Here is a 19,469-nt window from a genome sequence, read left to right as displayed (position 1 = left end):
CACCCTCCGAGGAGGTCATGACTGCAGCTACGGCGGCCCCCATCCGGAAGATGTACATCTGAGGGGGTCCGCAAGGTAGGTACATGTGTCTGGACCCCGAGGTAAGTATGCAAGTTTGTGAATTTGATCGTCAGGAGGAGGGTGGTGGAGGCCAAACTTTGTCCCAAGTGATAGAGTGGCCTCCTGCAATGAGTGAGGGTCTCCCCACCACCCCCACCTGTCAAATGGACCTTTGCAGCTGCCACAGGCTGATAGCTGCAACACGTCCATTTCAACTGGGAGTGTTTCCCCCAGTATGGGAAACAGTCCCAGTTGTTTCTAAAATCCCACCCCTCCTGACATATTCCCTTAATCAGGTCTGTTAATGACCTGAAATGACAAGATAAATACTCTCAAGTGGCACCCTGCTGGCCTGCGGGAGTCCCACATGCGGGGGCTGTGCGCGCGCGTCTGTGGGGAACCCAGAAGTGGGCGGGTTGGAGCTGGGCTCCCGACCCGCTCTGGGATTTCCCGATTTTCGGAGCCCCTCCCGCCAGGAACGCACCCGACAGCGGGTGCTAAAATGGAGCCCCAGGTAAGCATAGGCCTACCAGTTTAATGTCCGTTGCTGGAAGCTTCTAGAATCTGTAATTAGGGATAGAGTGACTGAGCACTTGAACAAAAACGAGCTGATCGGAGAGGGCCATCATGGCTATAAGGGTAAGTCATGTTTGACTAATCTAGTTGAATTTTTTGAGGAGGCCACTAACAAAATAGGTAAGGGAATGTCTACGAATGTTATCTATATGGACTTCCAGAACACATTCATTAAGATTCCATGCAAGACATTATTAGCAAAAATGAGAGCGTGCAGACTTGGAGATAGCTTTTTGACTTTGGTTGAAAATTTGGTTGGAGATAGGAGACAGAATGGGTTTGAACGGTTCGTAATCTGATTGGCAGATGTGATAAGTGCTTCTCAGGGATCTGTTCTGAGGCCTCAACCTTTCATATTTTTTAATGACTTGGGTGAAGGAATAGAGTTGTTTATCCAAGTTTGCAGATGGCACTAAGTTAGGAGGGACAGTAAGTAGTGCAGATGGGAGCAGAAAGTTGTAAAGGGACATAGACCGATTAAGTGAATGGGTAAAACTATGGCAAATGGAATTTAATGTGGGGAAAGTGTGATGTCATCCACTTTGGAGCCAAGAAAGCTAAATCGGAGTATTATGGTGAGATACTAGGAACTGTGGAGGAGCAAAGAGATTTGAGCGTCCAAGTACACATCATTAAAAGCAGGTAGATGAGTACAAAAAGCAATCAAAAAGTCTAATTCAGTGGAGGCCTTTATTTCAAGGGACTGGATTACAAAGGGGAGGAAATTATGCTTCATTTGTGTAGAGTCTTGGTCAGACCCCATCTGGAGTACTGAGTTCAGTTTTGGGAAGGATATAATGACCTTGGAGGGGGTGCAGCACAGATTCACCAGAATGATACTGGGGCTTAGAGGGTTAATTTGAGAACAGGTTGCATAAACTTGGCTTGTATTCCCTGAAGTATAGGAGAATGAGAGATGATCTGATCGAGGTGTTTAAAATGTTAAAAGGATTTGATAGGGTAGATACAGAGAAATGAATTGGGAATCAATGGGGTCTACTCCTGTTCCTATGTTTCTCCCACTAAGCACCTGTGGGGATATATGCTGTTTAGAAAATGCAACGTACAGATTCCACCTAGAGGCCAACACATTTGTCTCCAATCAGCTTCACAATATACCCTTCAGAGAGCAGAACAGGCAGGTACAAGATAGAGGACTAGAGCACATCACCATTTGTTCTGAGCACTGCAAGAATAGTGACCCAATTGAATGGCACCTCCAGAAAAGGTAGGATAATCCCTTTATAACCTGGCATGATTATCTTTCCCATTCTGCTTGGGAATACTGATTCCATAGTGTGTGAAACTACTGTACTAATGAAGCAATTATTCCTATGGACTCAGTGGGTTGAGTTTTCCTTTGTAGATGGAGTAGTGGCAGGACAGGATTTCTTCTTGTCCCTCCAACTCCACCTTTATCCCAACCCATTTTCCTGGGTGCAGGGTCATTGAGAATGCAGAACGGACTCCTGGCGGGATTCCTGCTGTTGCGAGATTGGAAAATCTTGGTGCTGCTCAGAACAATAGGATTGTTGAATTGGGCTCAAGCCATTAGAAATTCTTGAAACTACCCAGTGGGCATCTGTTCTGATGCAGGTCCAAAGATGAACTAGTCTAGTACAATTGCATGTATAATCCCTGCACTGAAAAGCAGACAACCTACAAAATGCAGGGGAAATGTTTTAACAACATAAGAAATAGGAGCGGGAGTAGGCCATCCAGCCCCTCAAGCCTGCTCCGCCATTCAGTAAGATCATGGCTGATCAACTCCACTTTCCCGCCCTATCCCTTAATGTCCAAAAATCTATCGATCTCAGTCTTGAATATACTCAACGACTGAGTATATTCACAGCCCTCTGGTGTAGAGAATTCCAAAGATTCACAACCCTCTGAGTGAAGAAATTTTTCCTCATCTTGGTCCCAAATGGCTGACCCTTTATCCTGAGACTATGACCTCTAGTTTTAGACTCTCCAGCCAAGGGAAATAGCCTCTCAGCATCTACCCTGTCAAGCCCTCTTAAGAATTTTATACATTCTGGTGTGACTTTGTTTACTCATCGCAGTAAAGGATATTCATGTTCTAATATACCCAATGTTAGACACATAAATGTAGTTTAAATTTAAATCTTAACCCATTTTTAAAAAAAAATTAAAAATCCTGTCACCCACTTGAGATATGGCAGAAGCTCTCTTCATTTTCACTCTTGAAATTCTCTTCTGGTCTAATGAGCATTAATAAGGTTAACACTTGAGAACCTTCTCGAGGGCAACTAGGGATGGGCAATAAATGCAGGTTCTACAGCGGATCAAAGTGAATGATTTTCTCCCCCTGTGTTTCTTTACAACTTGAAAAGATTACCCTTTTAATGAATAACATCTTTATACAACAGGAGCTGTTTCAAGCTGGAGAACTGAAATGTGGTACTGATGAGTCTATGTTCCTCACCATCATTGGGACCAGGAGTGCTCATCATCTTCGGCAAGGTATGCTTTGTTGGTTTAGCTTTCACTACTGGTAACAAATAGTGACTGACTTTTAATGTGATGATATTAGTCAAGCAATATATTGAACTATGACTCTTCAACTTTAACAGAATATTTGGAAAAAAACAATGAATTTAAAACTTCAGTGCTTGAAATGCCTGAAAAATTTATAGAACCATTTTTATGTCCTTGGGACATCCCAAAGCACTTAAAGACTACTTTTGAAGCACAGTCACTTTTATATAGGCAAATATGCAACCAACAGTGCTTGAAAAGCAACCTTTATAATACAGTTCAGGACAGTAATTATCTTCACTTGCAAGATCTAACTGAAAGTTGGCTGAAGCCTTATTTTGCTGAAGCTCACATGTTGAATGGGAGGAGAGGAGAGCTGTCCACAGCATTATTGAATCGTTCCAGAACATTTTGGCTGACTTTGAAGTGGGTGAATGACATGTGATGTTAGCATGTCAGGCTAAACACATTTAGATTTCATTTAATGAGGAAGATCTTAGGGTTGACTTAATTTTGACCCCAAACGTACAATGGGAGTGCAGTGGGATATGAACTTTTCATGACTTGAGCTGCAACTGTACCCAATGTTCTACCAATTGTAGTACAGAGTTGGGTTGGTGGTGGGGGGCAGGGGAGAAGAGAAGCACACAAGTGCAATTTTTGCTGAGTGGATATTAACTCTGGTACAAAATGCCACCTCTATCAAAAGGAAATTTTTAATTTTTGACTTTGTCAACTTTCCATCATCTTGATGTGTACTGTGATTTAGTATTTTGAAGCCAAAGCTATTTTTTTTGAATTTTTTTTTATTATACAGTTATGCTATAATTGAGTACAACTCAGCAAGCCTACATGATTGCAGGTGACAAAGCTGAATTAGATGAAAATGTAAATAATAATGGTTTGTAGGCTTACTTACAACATGGTAAAATTATTGAAACAAATGCGAATAATAGAATATTTCAAATGCAAAATGAACTGATTGTCACAGTCACAGAGGATGTTATTTGTGACATTAATTCAGGCAGTTCAATGCTGTGGAAGGGGTGGAAACCTGATTGGAGAGATTCAAACATATAGGTGTGGGAAAGGTGGGCACAGATTTGTCTTTTCTAATTCAGATAAACTGATTTATAAGAAAAATGAGTTGTTGGGATGAGTGTATTACCCATCCTGAGTTGCCCTTGAGAAGGTGGTGGTGAATTAATGATGGAACTAATATGTGTACTAGTATAACTAAAATGAAGTGTATTTAAAAATGTCACTGCAGCTTGTGCATTGCTTAATCAGTGGACTGGAAACTTAACCAGCAGATTACACCCAAATACTTCATCAAATTTACAGAGCCATGAGCATGTACTCTGATGTGACCTCATCAATCATCTGATTCCTTAACTCCTGTTCAAACAACATGGGCGAGACCTGGAAAATCTGATTGCCTGCTCCATACATAGACAGTTGGCAACTATGCGCTGTATTCAAATAAGGCTCATTGCACGATCCCATAGAATCATAGAAAGTTACGGCACAGAAGGAGGCCATTCAGTCCATCGTGTCCATGCCGGCCGAAAAAGAGCTATCCAGCTTAATCCCACTTTCCAGCACTTGGTCCGTAGCCTTGTAGGTTACAGCACTTCAAGTGCACATCCAAGTACTTTTTAACTGAGTTGAGGGTTTCTGCCTCCACCACCTTTTCAGGCAGTGAATTCCAGACCCCCACCACCCTCTGGGTGAAACAATTTCTCCTCAACTCCCATCTAATCCTTCTAACAATTACTTTAAATCATCTTTACTACCTACTGCCCTCCCTCAGCTGATGAATGAATCAGTCCTCCTCCATGTTGAGCACCACTTGGAGGAAGCACTGAGGGTAGCAAGGGCACAGAATGTACTCTGGTTGGGGGACTTCAATGTCCATCACCAAGAGTGGCTCGGTAACACCACCATTGACTGAGCTGGCCGAGTCCTGAAGGACATAGCTGCCAGACTGGATCTGCGGCAGATGGTGAATGAACCAACACGAGGGAAAAACCTACTTGACCTAGTCTTCACCAATCTATCTGTCTCAGATGCATCTGTCCATGACAGTATTTGTAGGAGTGACCACCGCACAGTACTCGTGGAGATGAAGTCCCGTCTTCACACTGAGGACACAATCCAACGTGTTGTGTGGCACTATCACAGTGCTAAATGGCATAGGTTTGGAACAGATCTAGCAGCTCAAAACTGGGCATCCATGCGGCACTGTGAGCCATCAGCAGCAGCAGAATTGTATTCCAGCACAATCTGTAATCTCAAGGCCCGGCATATCAGTCACTCTACCATGACCAACAAGCCAGGGGATCAACCCTGGTTCAATGAGGAGTGTAGAAGAGCATGCCAGGAGCAGCACCACGCGTATCTAAAAATGAGGTGCCAACCTGGTGAAACTACAACACATGATAAACAACGGAAGCAACATGCTATAGACAGAGCTAAGCAATTCCACAACCAAAGGATCAGATCAAAGCTCTGCAGTCCTGGTGGATGGTGGTGGACAATTGAACAACTAACGGGAGGAGGCTCTGTAACCATCCCCATCCTCAATGATGGCGGAGTCCAGCACGTGAGTGCAAAAGACAAGGCTGAAGTGTTTGCAACCATCTTCAGCCAGAAGTGCCGAGTGGATGATCCATCTCTGCCTCCTCCCGATATCTCCACCGTCACAGAAGCCAGTCTTCAGCCAATTCGATTCACTCCACGTGATATCAAGAAACAGCTGAGTGCACTGGATACAGTAAAAGGCTATGGGCCCCGACAACATCCCGGCTGTAGTGCTGAAGACTTGTGCTCCAGAACTAGCCGCGCCTCTAGCCAAACTGTTCCAGTACAGCTACAACACTGGTATCTACCCGACAATGTGTAAAATTACCCGGCGCACTGTGGCTGCAGTGTGCACCATCCACAGGATGCACTGCAGCAACTCGCCAAGGCTTCTTCGACAGCACCTCCCAAACCCGCGACCTCTACCACCTAGAAGGACAAGGGCAGCAGGCGCATGGGAACAACACCACCTGCACGTTCCCCTCCAAGTCACACACCATCCCGACTTGGAAATATATCGCCGTTCCTTCATTGTCGCTGGGTCAAAATCCTGGAACTCGCTTCCTAACAGCACTGTGGGAGAACCGTCACCACACGGACTGCAGCGGTTCAAGAAGGCGGCTCACCACCACCTTCTCGAGGGCAATTAGGGATGGGCAATAAATGCCGGCCTTGCCAGCGACGCCCACATCCCGTGAACGAATAAAAAAAAAAATGTATGTCCTGTCCACAAAAAGCAGGACATAGCAAATCTGGCCAATTACCACCCCATCAGTCCATTCAATCATCAGCAAAGTGATGGAAGGTGTCGTTGACAGTGCTATCAAGCGGCACTTACTCACCAATAACCTGCTCACCGACGCTCAGTTTGGGTTCCGCCAGGACCACTTGGCTCCAGACCTCATTACAGCCTTGGTCAAAACATGGACAAAAGAGCTGAATTCCAGAGGTGAGGTGAGAGTAACTGCCCTTGACATCAAGGCAGCATTTGACCGAGTGTCGCACCAAGGAGCCCTAGTAAAATTGAAGTCCGTGGGAATCGGGAAAAACTCTCCAGTGGCTGGAGTCATACCTAGCACAAAGGAAGATGGTAGTGGTTGTTGGAGGCCAGTCATCTCAGCCCCAGGACATTGCTGCAGGAGTTCCTCAGGGCAGTGTCCTTGACCGAACCATCTTCAGCTGCTTCATAAATGACCTTTCCTCCGTCATAAGGTCAGAAATGGGGATATTCGCTGATGATTGCAGAGTGTTCATTTCCGTTCGCAGCCCCTCAGGTAATGAAGCAGTCCGTGCCCGCGTGCAGCAAGACCTAGACAACATCCAGGCTTGGCTTGATGAGTGGCAAGTAACATTCGTGCCATGCAATGACCATCTCCAACAAGAGAAAATCTAACCACCTCCCCATGACATTCAACGGCATTACCATTGCCGAATCCCCCATCATCAACATCCTGGGGGTCACCATTGACCAGAAACTTAACTGGACCAGTCACACAAATACTATGGCTACACGAGCAGGTCAGAGGCTGGGTATTCTGCAGCGAGTGACTCACCTCCTGACTCCCAAAGCCTTTCCACCATCTACAAGGCACAAGTCAGGAGTGTGATGGAATACTCTCCACTTGCCTGGATGAGTGCAGCTCCAACAACACTCAAGCAACTCGCCAAGGCTTCTTCGACAGCACCTCCCAACCTGCGACCTCTACCACCTAGAAGGGCAAGGGCAGCAGGCACATGGGAACAACACCACCTGCACGTTCCCCTCCAAGTCACACACCATTCCTTCATCGTCGTTGGGTGAAAATGCTGGAACTCCCCACCTAACAGCACTGTGGGAGGACCTTCACCACACAAACTGCAGAGCTTCAAAAAGGAGGCTCATCACACCTTCTCAAGGGCAATTAAGGATGGGCAATAAATGTTGGCCTTGCCTGTGATGCCCACATCCCATGAATGAATTTTTAAAAAATGCCCCCTGGTCATTGACCCCTCTGCTCGGGGAAATAGGTCCTCCCTCTGCACTCTCTAGACCCGTCAATTTTATATACCTCAATTAAATCTCCCTCAGCCTCCTTTGTTCCAAAGAAGACAATCCCAGCCTATCCAATCTTTTCTCATAGCTAAAATTCTCCAGCCCTGGCAACATCCTCGTAAATCTCCTCAGTACCCTCTCTAGTGCAATCACATCTTTCCTGTTATGTGGTGACCAGAACTGTTAGCAGTACTCAAGCTGTGGCCTAACCAATGTTTTATACAGTTCCAGCATAACCTCCCTGATCTTATATTCTATGCCTCGGATAATAAAGGAAAGTATCCTGTATGCCTTTTTAATCACCTTATCTACCTGCCCTGCTACCTTCAGGGATCTGTGGACATGCACTCCGAGGTCCCTTTGTTCTTCCACACCTTTTCAGTATCCTCCCATTTATTGTGTACTTCCTTGCCTTGTTTGTCCTCCCCAAATGCATTACCTCACACTTGTCCAGATTGAATTCCATTTGCCACTTTCCTGCCCCCCTGTCCAGTCCATTGATCTCTTCCTGCAGTCTACAGCTTTCCTCTTCACTATCAACCACACGGCCAATGTTTGTATCATCTGCAAACTCCTTGATCAAGTCTCCCACATTCAAATCGAAATCATTAATATGCACCATAAAAAGCAACGGACCTAGTACTGAGTCTTGCAGAACCCCACTGGAAACGGCCTTCCAGTCGCAAAAACACCCATCAACCATTACCCTTGCTTCCTGCCACTGAGCCAGTTTTGGATCCAACTTGCCACTTTCCCTTGGATCCCATGTCTGCCATGTAGGACCTTGTCAAAAGCCTTGCTAAAATCCATCTACGCTACATCAAATGCATTACCCTCATCGACCCTCCTTGTTGCCTCCTCAAAAAGTTCAATCAAATTAGTCAGACATGACCTTCCCTTAACAAATCCATGCTGACTGTCCTTGATTAACCCGTGCCTTTCCAAATGACTATTTATCCTATCCCTCAGAATTGATTCCAATAATTTGCCCACCACCGAGGTTAGACTGACTGGTCTATAATTACTTGGTCCATCTCTTTCTCCCTTTTTAAACAACGGTACAAAGTTAGCAGTCCTCCAATCCTCCGGCACCTGTCGTCAGGGAGCATTGGAAAATGATGGTCAGAGCTTCTGCTATTTCCTCCCTTGCTTCTCTTAACAGCCTTGGGTATATTTCATCCGGGCCTGGCGATTTATCTACTTTCAAAGATGCTATAAACCCTTTAATACTTCCCCTGTCACTATGTTTATCCCATTCAATATTTCACACTCGTCCTCCTTAACTACAGTGTCTGCATCGTCCCCCTGTTTTGTGAAGACATAGGCAAAGCATTCATTTAGAACTGTACCCTCATCTTCCGCCTCCACACATAGGTTACCTCTTTGGTTTCTAATAGGCCCTATTCTTTAATTTTCTCTTGCTGTTTATGTATTTATAAAATATCTTTGGGTTTTCCTTGATTTTACATGCCAGTATTCTTTCATGCCCTCTTTGTTTTCTATACTCCTCTAGGTTTTCTGCAGTATTGAGCTCTCTGTATCTGACATAAGCTTCCCTCTTTTGCTGTATCCTACCCTGTGTGCTCCTTTTCATCCAAGGGCTCTTGATTTGGCAGTCCCACCCTTTTTCTTTGTGAGGACATGTTTGTTCTCAACCCTCAATCTCTCCCTTGAATGCCTCCCACTGCTCTGACACTAATTTACCTTCAAGTAGCTGTTTCCAGTCCACTTTTGCTAAATCACTTCTCAGCTTAGTAAAATTGGCCTTTCCGCAATTGAGAATTTTTACTCCTGTTCCATCTTTGTCCTTTTCCATAACAATGCTAAATCTAACTGAATTATGATCACTACCACCAAAATGCTGTCCCACTGATACTTCTTCCACCTGCCCAGCTTCATTCTCTAAAACTAAGTCCAGAACTGCTCCCCCCTGACCTTGTTGGGCTTGCTATGTACTGGCTAAAAAAAGTTCTCCTGAATGCAATTTAAGAATTTTGTGCCCTCTATACCTTTTACGCTGATTGTATCCTGGTTAATATTAGGGTAGTTGAAATCCCCTACTATTACTGCCCTATTGTTTTTGCACTTCTCAGAAATTTGCCTACGTATTTGCTCTTCTATCTCCCTCTGACTGTTTGGCGGTCTATAGTACACTCCCAGCAGGGTTGATTGCCCCGTTTTTGTTCTTTAGCTCAACCCATATGGCCTCATTTGATCCTTCTAACTTATCCCTCCTCACGGCTGTTATTGTTTCTTTAACCAATGTTGCCACCCCACCCCTTTAACCCCCTCTCTCTCATCTGAAAACCCTCTAACCAGGAATGTTGAGCTGCCGTCCCTCCCCCTCTTTAAGCCATGTTTCAGGAATAGCTAAGATATCAAACTTCCATGTGTCTATTGTGCCCTTAGTTCATCTGCCTTGTTCACTAGACTCCTTGCATTGAAGTATTAAGCACTGCCAAACTCTTTTGTTGTCCATTTTCTAATCTTTGTTTTCTCTGCCTTCCATACTCGCTTACTACTTTTTTCTTTTCCGCTCTGCTTCTTTTCCTTCTGAATCTTCGCTCAGGTTCCCATCCTCCTGCCAAGCTAGTTTTAGCCCTTCAGTGCTAGCAAACTTCCCCATGCTGATATTGGTCCCAGCCCTGTTGAGGTGTAACGCGTCCGGCCTGTACAGGCCCCACATCCCCCAGAATCAGCCCCAATGCCCCAGGAATCTAAAGCGCCCTCTCCTGCACTATCTCTTCAGCCATGTATTCATTTGTTCTATCCTCCTATTTCTGTACTCACTGGCGTGTGGCACTGGGAGTAATCCGGAGATTGCTACCTTTTTGAGGTTCTGCTCGATAATTTCTTTCCTAGCTCCTTAAATTCTGCCTGCATACCCTCATCCCTCTTTCTGCCTATGTCATTGGTACCAATATGGACCACCTGTGGCTGCTCACCCTTCCCCTTCTTCTCCTCTTAACTTTTTCCTAGGAACTGAAAAAAATGGAACCCCTTACTCCCCATAGTCTCTTAAAACCTAAGCTTATCACCTTGCTACTTCCTGATTTACCTTGTTTTCTTTTAGTTTTTTTCAATCCTAGTGGTGTCTGCATTGTGGGCCTTTACCCTTCAATGTTATTCCCTCAAAAAAAAATCAGATGCAAGGTATAATATCTTGTATCTCGCAATCCTTGACTTGGGCTTGGGAAAAGCTAGAACATAGCTTCTTGCATGAAGAACTTTGATTTCTGTACAAATGAATTTTCCTGATAAGTTTCATGTTCTAAACCACCTATGCACATTTTTGTGTATAGGAAAGGACACAACATTCTGTAATTGTTGGGAATGGCCTCGTTTAATAATATGTGCTCTTTTTCAGTTTTTGATGAGTACATGAAAATCTCAGGCTATCAAATAGAAGAAAGCATTTCTTCTGAGACGTCAGGAAATCTGAGGAGTGCATTACTGGCAGTTGGTAAGAAACCAGAGCTAATGTTCTAGTGGCCGATTGGACTTGCAAGTCATCCCTATTAACTGTTCCATTTCATTAAATGAAACAAATGACTTACTGATTCCTTGTACACTTCAATGGTAGAGCTGTAGGTGAGATGAGCTTCCTTGTCAAAAGGAATTAAAGCGATCCAAGCAGATAAATTCTGATGTTTGTGTTTTCTTTGAACCTAAATTGCAATTTAACTTTTATTTCAGTGAAGTGTGTAAGAGGTGTTCCTGAGTATTTTGCTGAAACTCTTCACAATGCCATGCAGGTATGTTGAAACTATCTGGTTAATTTCACTTATTAGAGAAGCTGAAATTAATTATTTTTGGTAGAATCTTTAATACAAAGATGACCGGCCTCCTTGTTCCCACATTCTTCAACTAAATGCAGAGTGCTAGTTGCTAGGAACTGCTGCATGTGGTACCTGAAAACAATATATTAAAGGAACATTTATCTAGCAAATTGTTTGTAAAGCTAGTAAGCATCTGATTCTTGATTTTCCATTGCATCACCAGTATCTTTGTTTATTTTATCAAAATCAAGTAATGCAAACGTTCTATCCGGAAGGCAATGTTTGGTAACAAAAAGAGAAGTGGTTATTGAGATCTGGTCTGAGGAAAGTGTATATATGAGAAATAAATTGCTAATCTACACCCTAGAAATACCTTTTTATTACTGTAACTGTAGAGATTCACTGCCATGAGGTGTCAAGATATAGCTTGCCCTGACAATCTTGCTCTTTTCTTATTTCGCTACTGCATGGCAAGTTTCTGGTCTGGATCAGTGAAAAGTGGAAACTTTCCAGAGGGGAAGCAAGTCTGAGGAGCCTTTGTCGTGTTCATGTGACTCCTAGTGGCTGCTCTTCACAGTACAGTGTTGGGAGGGGATTCATTGCACCAGAGGATTTGAACCCTGGTTGTAGGGATGAAAGGATTAGTGCCTAAAGAGGGAAGAAATTGAGATCAACTTTTCTTTTTGGTGACTTCAGTAGTCAAAGGCAGTTTTGCCAGTTCATGCTACTATTTCCTTGTCTTGCTGATACTAAAAGTGTTGCATTCTGTGGTCTAGGCTGTTGCTCTGAACTTGAGTTTGTTACTTAATTTTTAAAAATTTATTCGTTCATGGGATGTGGGTGTCACTGGCAAGGCCAGCATTTATTGCCCATCCCTAATTGCCCTTGAGAAGGTGGTGGTGAGCCACCTTCTTGAACTGCTGCAGTCCATCTGGTGAAGGTTCTCCCACAGTGCTGTTAGGAAGGGAGTTCCAGGATTTTGACCCAGCGACGATGAAGGAACGGCGATTATATTTCCAATTCGGAATGGTATGTGACTTGGAGGGGAACGTGCAGGTGGTGGTGTTCCCATGTGCCTGCTGCCCTTGTCCTTCTAGGTGGTAGAGGTGCTGTCTAAGAAGCCTTGGCGAGTTGCTGCAGTGCATCCTGTGGATGGTACACACTGTAGCCACTGTGCGCCGGTGGTAGAGGGAGTGAATGTTTAGGGTGGAGAATGGGGTGCCAGTCAAGCAGGCTGCTTTGTCCTGGATGGTGTCGAGCTTCTTGTGTTGTTGGAGCTGCACTCATCCAGGCAAGTGGAGAGTATTCCATCACACTCCTGACTTGTGCCTTGTAGATGGTGGAAAGGCTTTGGGGAATCAGGAGGTGAGTCACTCGCCGCAGAATACCCAGCCTCTGACCTGCACTTGTAGCCACAGTATTTATATGGCTGGTACGGTTAAGTTTCTGGTCAATGGTGACCCCCAGGATGTTGATGGGGGGGATTCGGCAATGGTGATGCCGTTGAATGTCATGGGGATGTGGTTAGATTCTGTCTTGTTGGAGATGGTCATTGCCTGGCACTTGTCTGGCACGAATGTTACTGGCCACTTATCAGCCCAAGCCTGGATGTTGTCCAGGTCTTGCTGCATGCAGGCACGGACTGCTTCATTATCTGAGGGGTTGCTAATGGAACTGAACATTCTGCAATCATCAGCGAACATCCCCATTTCTGACCTTATGATGGAGGGAAGGTCATTGATGAAGCAGCTGAAGATGGTTGGGCTTAGGACACTGCCCTGACCATGTTTGGACCATGGCTGTAATGAGGCCTGGAGCCGAGTGGTCCTGGCGGAACCCAAACTGAGCATCAATGAGCAGGTTATTGGTAAGTAAGTGCTGCTTGATAACACTGTCGACGACACTTTCCATCACTTTGCTGATGATTGAGAGTGGACTGATGGGGTGGTAATAGGCCGGATTGGATTTGTCCTGCGTTTTGTGGACAGGACATACCTGGGCAATTTTCCACGTCTGGTCAATGCCAGTTTTGTAGCTGTACTGGAACAGTTTGGCTAGAGGCGCGGCTAGTTCTGGAGCACAAGTCTTCAGCACTACAGCTGGGATGTTGTCTGGGCCCAGTGTATCCAGTGCACTCATCCGTTTCTTGATATCACATGTAGTGAATCGAATTGGATGAAGACTGGCTTCTGTGATGGTGGGGCTGTCGAGAGGAGCCCAAGATGGATCATCCACTTGGCATTTCTGGCTGAAGACGGTTGCCAACACCTCAGCCTTGTCTTTTGCACTCACGTGCTGGACTCCGCCATCATTGAGGATGCGGATGGTTACAGAGCCTCCTCCTCCCGTTAGTTGTTTAATTGTCCACCGCCAATCACAACTGGATGTGGCAGGACTGCAGAGCTTTGATCTGATCCTTTGGTTGTGGAATTGCTTAGCTCTGTCTATGGTATGTTGCTTCCGCTGTTTAGCATGCATGTTGTCGTGAGTTGTAGCTTGACCCGGTTGTCACCTTATTTTTAGGTACACCTGATGCTGCTCCTGGCATGCTCTTCTACACTCCTGATTGAACCAGGGTTAATCCCCTGGCTTGTTGGTAATGGTAGAGTGAGGAATATGCCGGGCCATGAGGTTACAGATTGCGCTGGAATACAATTCTGCTGCTGCTGATGGCCCACAGCCCTCGTGGATGCTGCCACACAACACGTTGGGTGGTGTCCTCAGTACGAAGATGGGACTTTGTCTCCACGAGGACTGTGCGGTGGTCACTCCTACCAGTACTGTCATGGACAGATGCCTCTGCGACAGGTAGATTGGTGAGGACGAAGTCATGTAGGTTTTCCCTCGTGTTGGTTCGCTCACCACCTGCTGCAGACCCAGTCTGGTAGCTATGTCCTTCGGGACTCGTCCTGCTCGATCAGTAGTGATGCTACTGAGCCACTCTTCATGATGGACATTGAAGTCCCCCACCCAGAGTACATTCTGTGCCCTTGCTAACCCTCAGTGCTTCCTCCAAGTTGTGCTCAACATTTTAATTGACCAAACGACTGCTACTGAAACATCTGCAGTTAAACTAGAGTAAAATGTGAATGTACAAGAATAGTTTGATTTTTCTGCCTCTAAATTTGTTGTATCCATTCATTATGTATGAAGACATTTTGCAATGCTCCTTATGAGCTAAATGATTTGCCAAATTTTGCGGGAACGGGGCATCTCACGGTTTTAGCCTTTAGTTCGACTTTCTCCTGTGCCCATCAGTTCAACTTTTTTGCACTAACTTGCTGGAAGTGTGAGCTGATCATGGCATGACAAGGGGAACAGGGCATCTGGGACCTTAGTGAATGGCGGGACCAACAGTGTACTTCCTTAACCAACAACACTTAAGGATTGAGCAAGAAACAGAGGAACGACGGAGAGTGACTTATAGTCAAATCAGATACGGAAAGAGAAAGAAAGATTGGATTAAGAGAAAGAGGGAAAAAAGAGGCAAAGGAAAAGTAAGGGAAAAAAATTAAAAATGTTAAATTTGAAATTTTTTAAATCTCTGAAGAATTTGCTCCATGCAGGAATAAGATTCAGTAGTTTAAATTGTTCCCTTTCTGAGCCAGAGAGGTTGATTGGCTTCACAGGAACAATTATCACATCATTAAAAGGGTACTTACGGTCTTAATTACCAGTCCTAATTTGCTGTTGGAGTTCTAGGGCGAGATGCAGTTTGTGCAAAGCAAATGGCAGAATGGCGTAAATTGTCCAGCAAATTCTGGAGATTTACAGCTCACAGCGTATCTTAATCCCCCTGAATGTGCTGGCTGATTTGCACATTAACAATGGTAGCATTGTTAATACGCCATTATTTTCCAGCAAGACTTGGCCCAATATTATTCAAACGTTAATATAAGCAGGAATCTTTCAATAGTATGCAATTCCTTTCAACTACATAAGCATTATGTTGGAAGCATTGAAAATGTAGCAATGTAGCTTGCCTTTGGGAATGTAACTGTCCACTAAACAGATTAACACTTGCCATGTAATTTATTGGAGGCCCACATTGATGTGTGTTGCTTCAGAGCACATTTTTAGCAAGGTACTTGTAGTTTCAGTTGGCAGGCATATTTCAATAGAATAAACAGTTGTTCACCAGTGATTGTGCACTTCTTAAAATGGGAGGAAGATTATTCTAACTTGTTCATACTTGCTTGAGAGTTCTGGCTATGTAACTGCCTTTACTGTCTGATATTTAAAGGAATAAGTTGAGCACGGTATAACTTGTTCCTTATTTATTGCAGTCCAAACAGTTTGTAAAACCAGATTTACCACCTTTAGAGAAGACTCTGTTCTCTATTGAGAATAATGCATAAACCATGCAGCCTCAGCATTATGTCAGATATGGTGAATTGATCGGAGTCTGTTAAAAATAACTAAGTATTTTAACCTATTTTCTTTTGTAACTAGGGAGCTGGCACAGATGACGACACGCTTATCAGGGTTATGATTTCAAGGAGTGAAGTTGATCTGCTTGATATCCGTGAGAAATTCAATGCCAACTACGGAAAATCTCTTTTCAGCATGATCAAGGTATGACTATTAAACAGAATGTGCCACTTTGTGATAAAGATAAAAGAAAACTAGTCTGTGATTTGTCTCCCAAAGCTGCAGATATGGAAGATAGATATATAACTAAATTACAAGTTTAAAAATAAAACAATAAAGTGCCCTTGTCTGAATGTTGGAAGGATTTGGAATAAGATACTTGAGTAGAGGCAGAACTGGTGCCAGTTAAATGACAATTTAAAGATGACTGAAATATGGTTCACCCCAGAAGATAGGAGTGAATTCAATATCAGTGGTTTTAGGATGTTCAAGAAAGAGAGAAATGGCAGAACAAAAGGATAGTGTTTTATGTACAGGATAACTTAGAAATGAAAGCAGTTTGCCTACATTATTACAGTGACTACACTTTTTAAAAGAACTTAATTGGCCGTGCAGTGCTTTAGGAGGTCCTGAGGATGTGAAAGGTGCCATGTAATTGCAAGTTTGTTCTTTGTGTGCTCCCTGAGACATCAGGAAACAATGAGGTAGTCAGGCTTGAATTAACTTGCATACATTGATGGGGTTAGCAATGGATGGCCAGACTCCCAGGACAGGATAATGATAAAGATGATATAATCTGTAAAGGGTTTGAAGGGACAATAATGTGATAGTCATGGATAACTTCAATCAACTCGATCTAAGATGGGTATATTTAAATGAAAAAAGTCTCAGAATTGGTCAATGTGGTAGAAGATTGCTTCCTTTGACCCAGTATGTCAAAACCTGACTTAGGATAAAGTTTATTGTGACCTTCTTGCATGGAATCAAGGAAGCATTCATATTTTAAGTAGTATTGGAATCTTATCACAACGTGATTTCAGTTTTAGATAATTTGGCAATTAGCACAGCTAAGGTCCAAGACCACACCTTAGTTTTCCTTTTCAAAGTCAACAAGGAATGAGAGGAAGAAAGTGATTGATAGTACTACCGACATCTCAATTGAGGAGAAATTGAACAAAATTAAACCATAATGTTGAATATGCAGGATGCTCAAACAGTGTTTCAAAATAGATGAACAGGACAATTAAAATGGAAATTATAAAAAAAATATAAATCCTTGAGAGGGGAGAAGGTGAACCTCAGGAGGGATGCAGGATATACAAAAACAGCTTAGCGATATTAAAGTGCAAACAGGCTACCAGAGGCTTGACTAGATAAAGCAGCTTTGCACAATAATAAAGCATTCTCCAGTAGAATATGTACAATAATTTGCTGGTAGGGTTATCAGCACAAACTTTAAGGATGTTCAAAATCAACTTTTATGTCAGACTGGGAAAGGTGGGGACAAACTTTGGTGGGCCAGAAGACCATTTTCATCCTTTGCCCTTCCCAGTGGAGATGGAGATGAGGATCAAAAGTTAAGTCCAGTCTGAACTACGAATCTCTCTCTCCTAGGGAAATCGACTCATTTCCAGGTTTCAGTTTTGTTGCTCAGGGTAATGGGAATAAAATTTGAATGGAAAAAGGAAATTTCTATCCATTATTTCCCAGTACAAGGCATTCTGTAACTCAGCTGTGCAGTCTTAGTTAGGTGTCGAATAACTTTCCCCTGACAGAAAAGGGATTCACTCTCCTGGGTTTCTGTACATTTTCCAAAGCCTAGGAGAAGATTATCTGCTTGCCCTCAGCTGGAAATGCAGATATAAAAAGATTAAATGGCATAAAACACTTGATTTGTGATTATGTATCTCCAGATTTTGCAATGTGTAATGTGGAAGAAACTGCTTTGAGCTCTTGAGATGGATTTTTAAACAAAAGGTTTAAGTGTGAGAGACCATAGTTTCCATGGAAATCTATTTTGTACAGTTCCCTCCTGGCTCTGTTTATATAAGCTGTCACTAAGCTTGTCTGTGGTCTCATTCCTATTTAAAAACTGTCAAAAGTACTTGCTATAGTCATAAGATCCTTAATATCTTCAAGGAGAGTTTATCCTCTTATCAGGACTGAATGTAAATCTAATGCCCAGGGTCTAAAATGATTTTTCTGAACAATACACCTCAATAACCATACATTTATTCTGCAGGATTTAATTAACAAATCCCTTTTCTTCTGCAGAACGATACTTCAGGTGATTACAGAAATGCTCTTCTAAGCATGTGTGGTGGTGAAAATAAATAATGCTCCTTGTGAAGAAGTCCATTCCACATACAGTATTGAGGCTTTGGCCTGTATGATTACTTAACCGAATACTATTGTAATGCAGATATTTTTCTGAATTAAAGCTTGTAAAGCATTTTAGGAATGTATTTTTAACACTTTGAGAAAGGACTCTGATATCTCCTCGTTGCCTACTTGTGATGCCTGAAATTAGCAATTCCCCTCTGACCTCAATGGGGTTCATTATGTTGAGCTTATTGGCTTTGCAGCTTGGATATTGCAAAACAGCCTCCCATAATCCAATAGTTAATATAGCTGCTAACTCAAAAGCTTTTTATTGTCATAACAGTATGTCTGAGAAATCAAATGGATAACTATAAACTTAATATAAATGACATGAGCTAACTAAGGACCAACATGAGATAATAAGGACTAAACATGTGTCTTTGCCCTACTCCTGGGGGAGACTAGTATTTTTAATGCATATATCAAATGAAGGCAGAATAACTATATAATCAGTATTGAAGCATGTTGTCTTCTGTCATAACAATGGACCAAGACAAGTGGTATTTTTGTTGTAATTACCCTTCCTGGAAATGACTTCTGTTGTTTTGATACCCTGTATTAATTTGAATGGAAGGCATTGGACAATGTTTCTACTGGGGGCAGGTGAAAGGATCACTGCACAAATGGTTGTTGGGATGGCTCTGTAGGTATAAAACCATTAGTGGTGAGATCAATCTTCGCTTTAATTGGCAGTATAAGAGGAAGTTTTTGGCATCACAGTTTTTCTGGGAGCAACACTTTAAAGCTTTTTATCCTTTAGATCATGCACTACCGCCTCTAGTTTCAATTAACATGAGCTATTGCTACAAAAACCTTTTAATCTTTTAGCTATTGATGAAGTAATTGTCACTAAAACAATGTTTACATAACTGGAGTAAACTATTGGCATAAGGTGATGGATAATGTCTACCATGTATTTTATATGGCAGTAATTGCTTTTGGTGTGTAATAGATGTCTAACAGATAAATCTTTGTAAAGTGTGTGTGTCTCTTTCTTTCACTTTCATGGATCTAATACCGCAATCAAATACATTTTGCATCTTGGAAAATAATTAGAAAGACTCCTTGGACGTTTTTTTAAAAAAAATCCCGGGGAGAGGATGAGAATCAACAATTACTGTCTTGAGATTAAAATAAAAGGAGATGCTTGGTTTTACAATTTTTAAGTTAATATCAGGATTTTAAAA

At 43.0% G+C, this 19,469-nt stretch overlaps 1 protein-coding gene across 1 annotated transcript in view; it reads left to right on the top strand.

Moving 5' to 3' along the window:
* Positions 1 to 19,263, top strand: part of LOC137327369 (annexin A5-like) — an 84,559-nt gene extending 65,296 nt beyond the window's left edge. The window contains exons 9-13 of the mRNA XM_067993096.1: positions 3,027 to 3,120; positions 11,118 to 11,213; positions 11,447 to 11,505; positions 15,982 to 16,104; positions 18,175 to 19,263. Of these exons, the coding sequence (XP_067849197.1) occupies positions 3,027 to 3,120; positions 11,118 to 11,213; positions 11,447 to 11,505; positions 15,982 to 16,104; positions 18,175 to 18,237 (435 nt within the window). The 3' untranslated portion in view covers positions 18,238 to 19,263. The remainder of the gene's footprint in view (positions 1 to 3,026; positions 3,121 to 11,117; positions 11,214 to 11,446; positions 11,506 to 15,981; positions 16,105 to 18,174) is intronic.
* The last annotated feature ends 206 nt before the right edge of the window (positions 19,264 to 19,469 follow it).

This window comes from Heptranchias perlo, chromosome 1, assembly GCF_035084215.1.
Source record: "Heptranchias perlo isolate sHepPer1 chromosome 1, sHepPer1.hap1, whole genome shotgun sequence".
NCBI classification, from domain to species: Eukaryota; Metazoa; Chordata; class Chondrichthyes; order Hexanchiformes; family Hexanchidae; genus Heptranchias; species Heptranchias perlo.
Note: the sequence above shows the minus strand (reverse complement) of the source record. Positions and strands in the feature narration are given on the sequence as shown.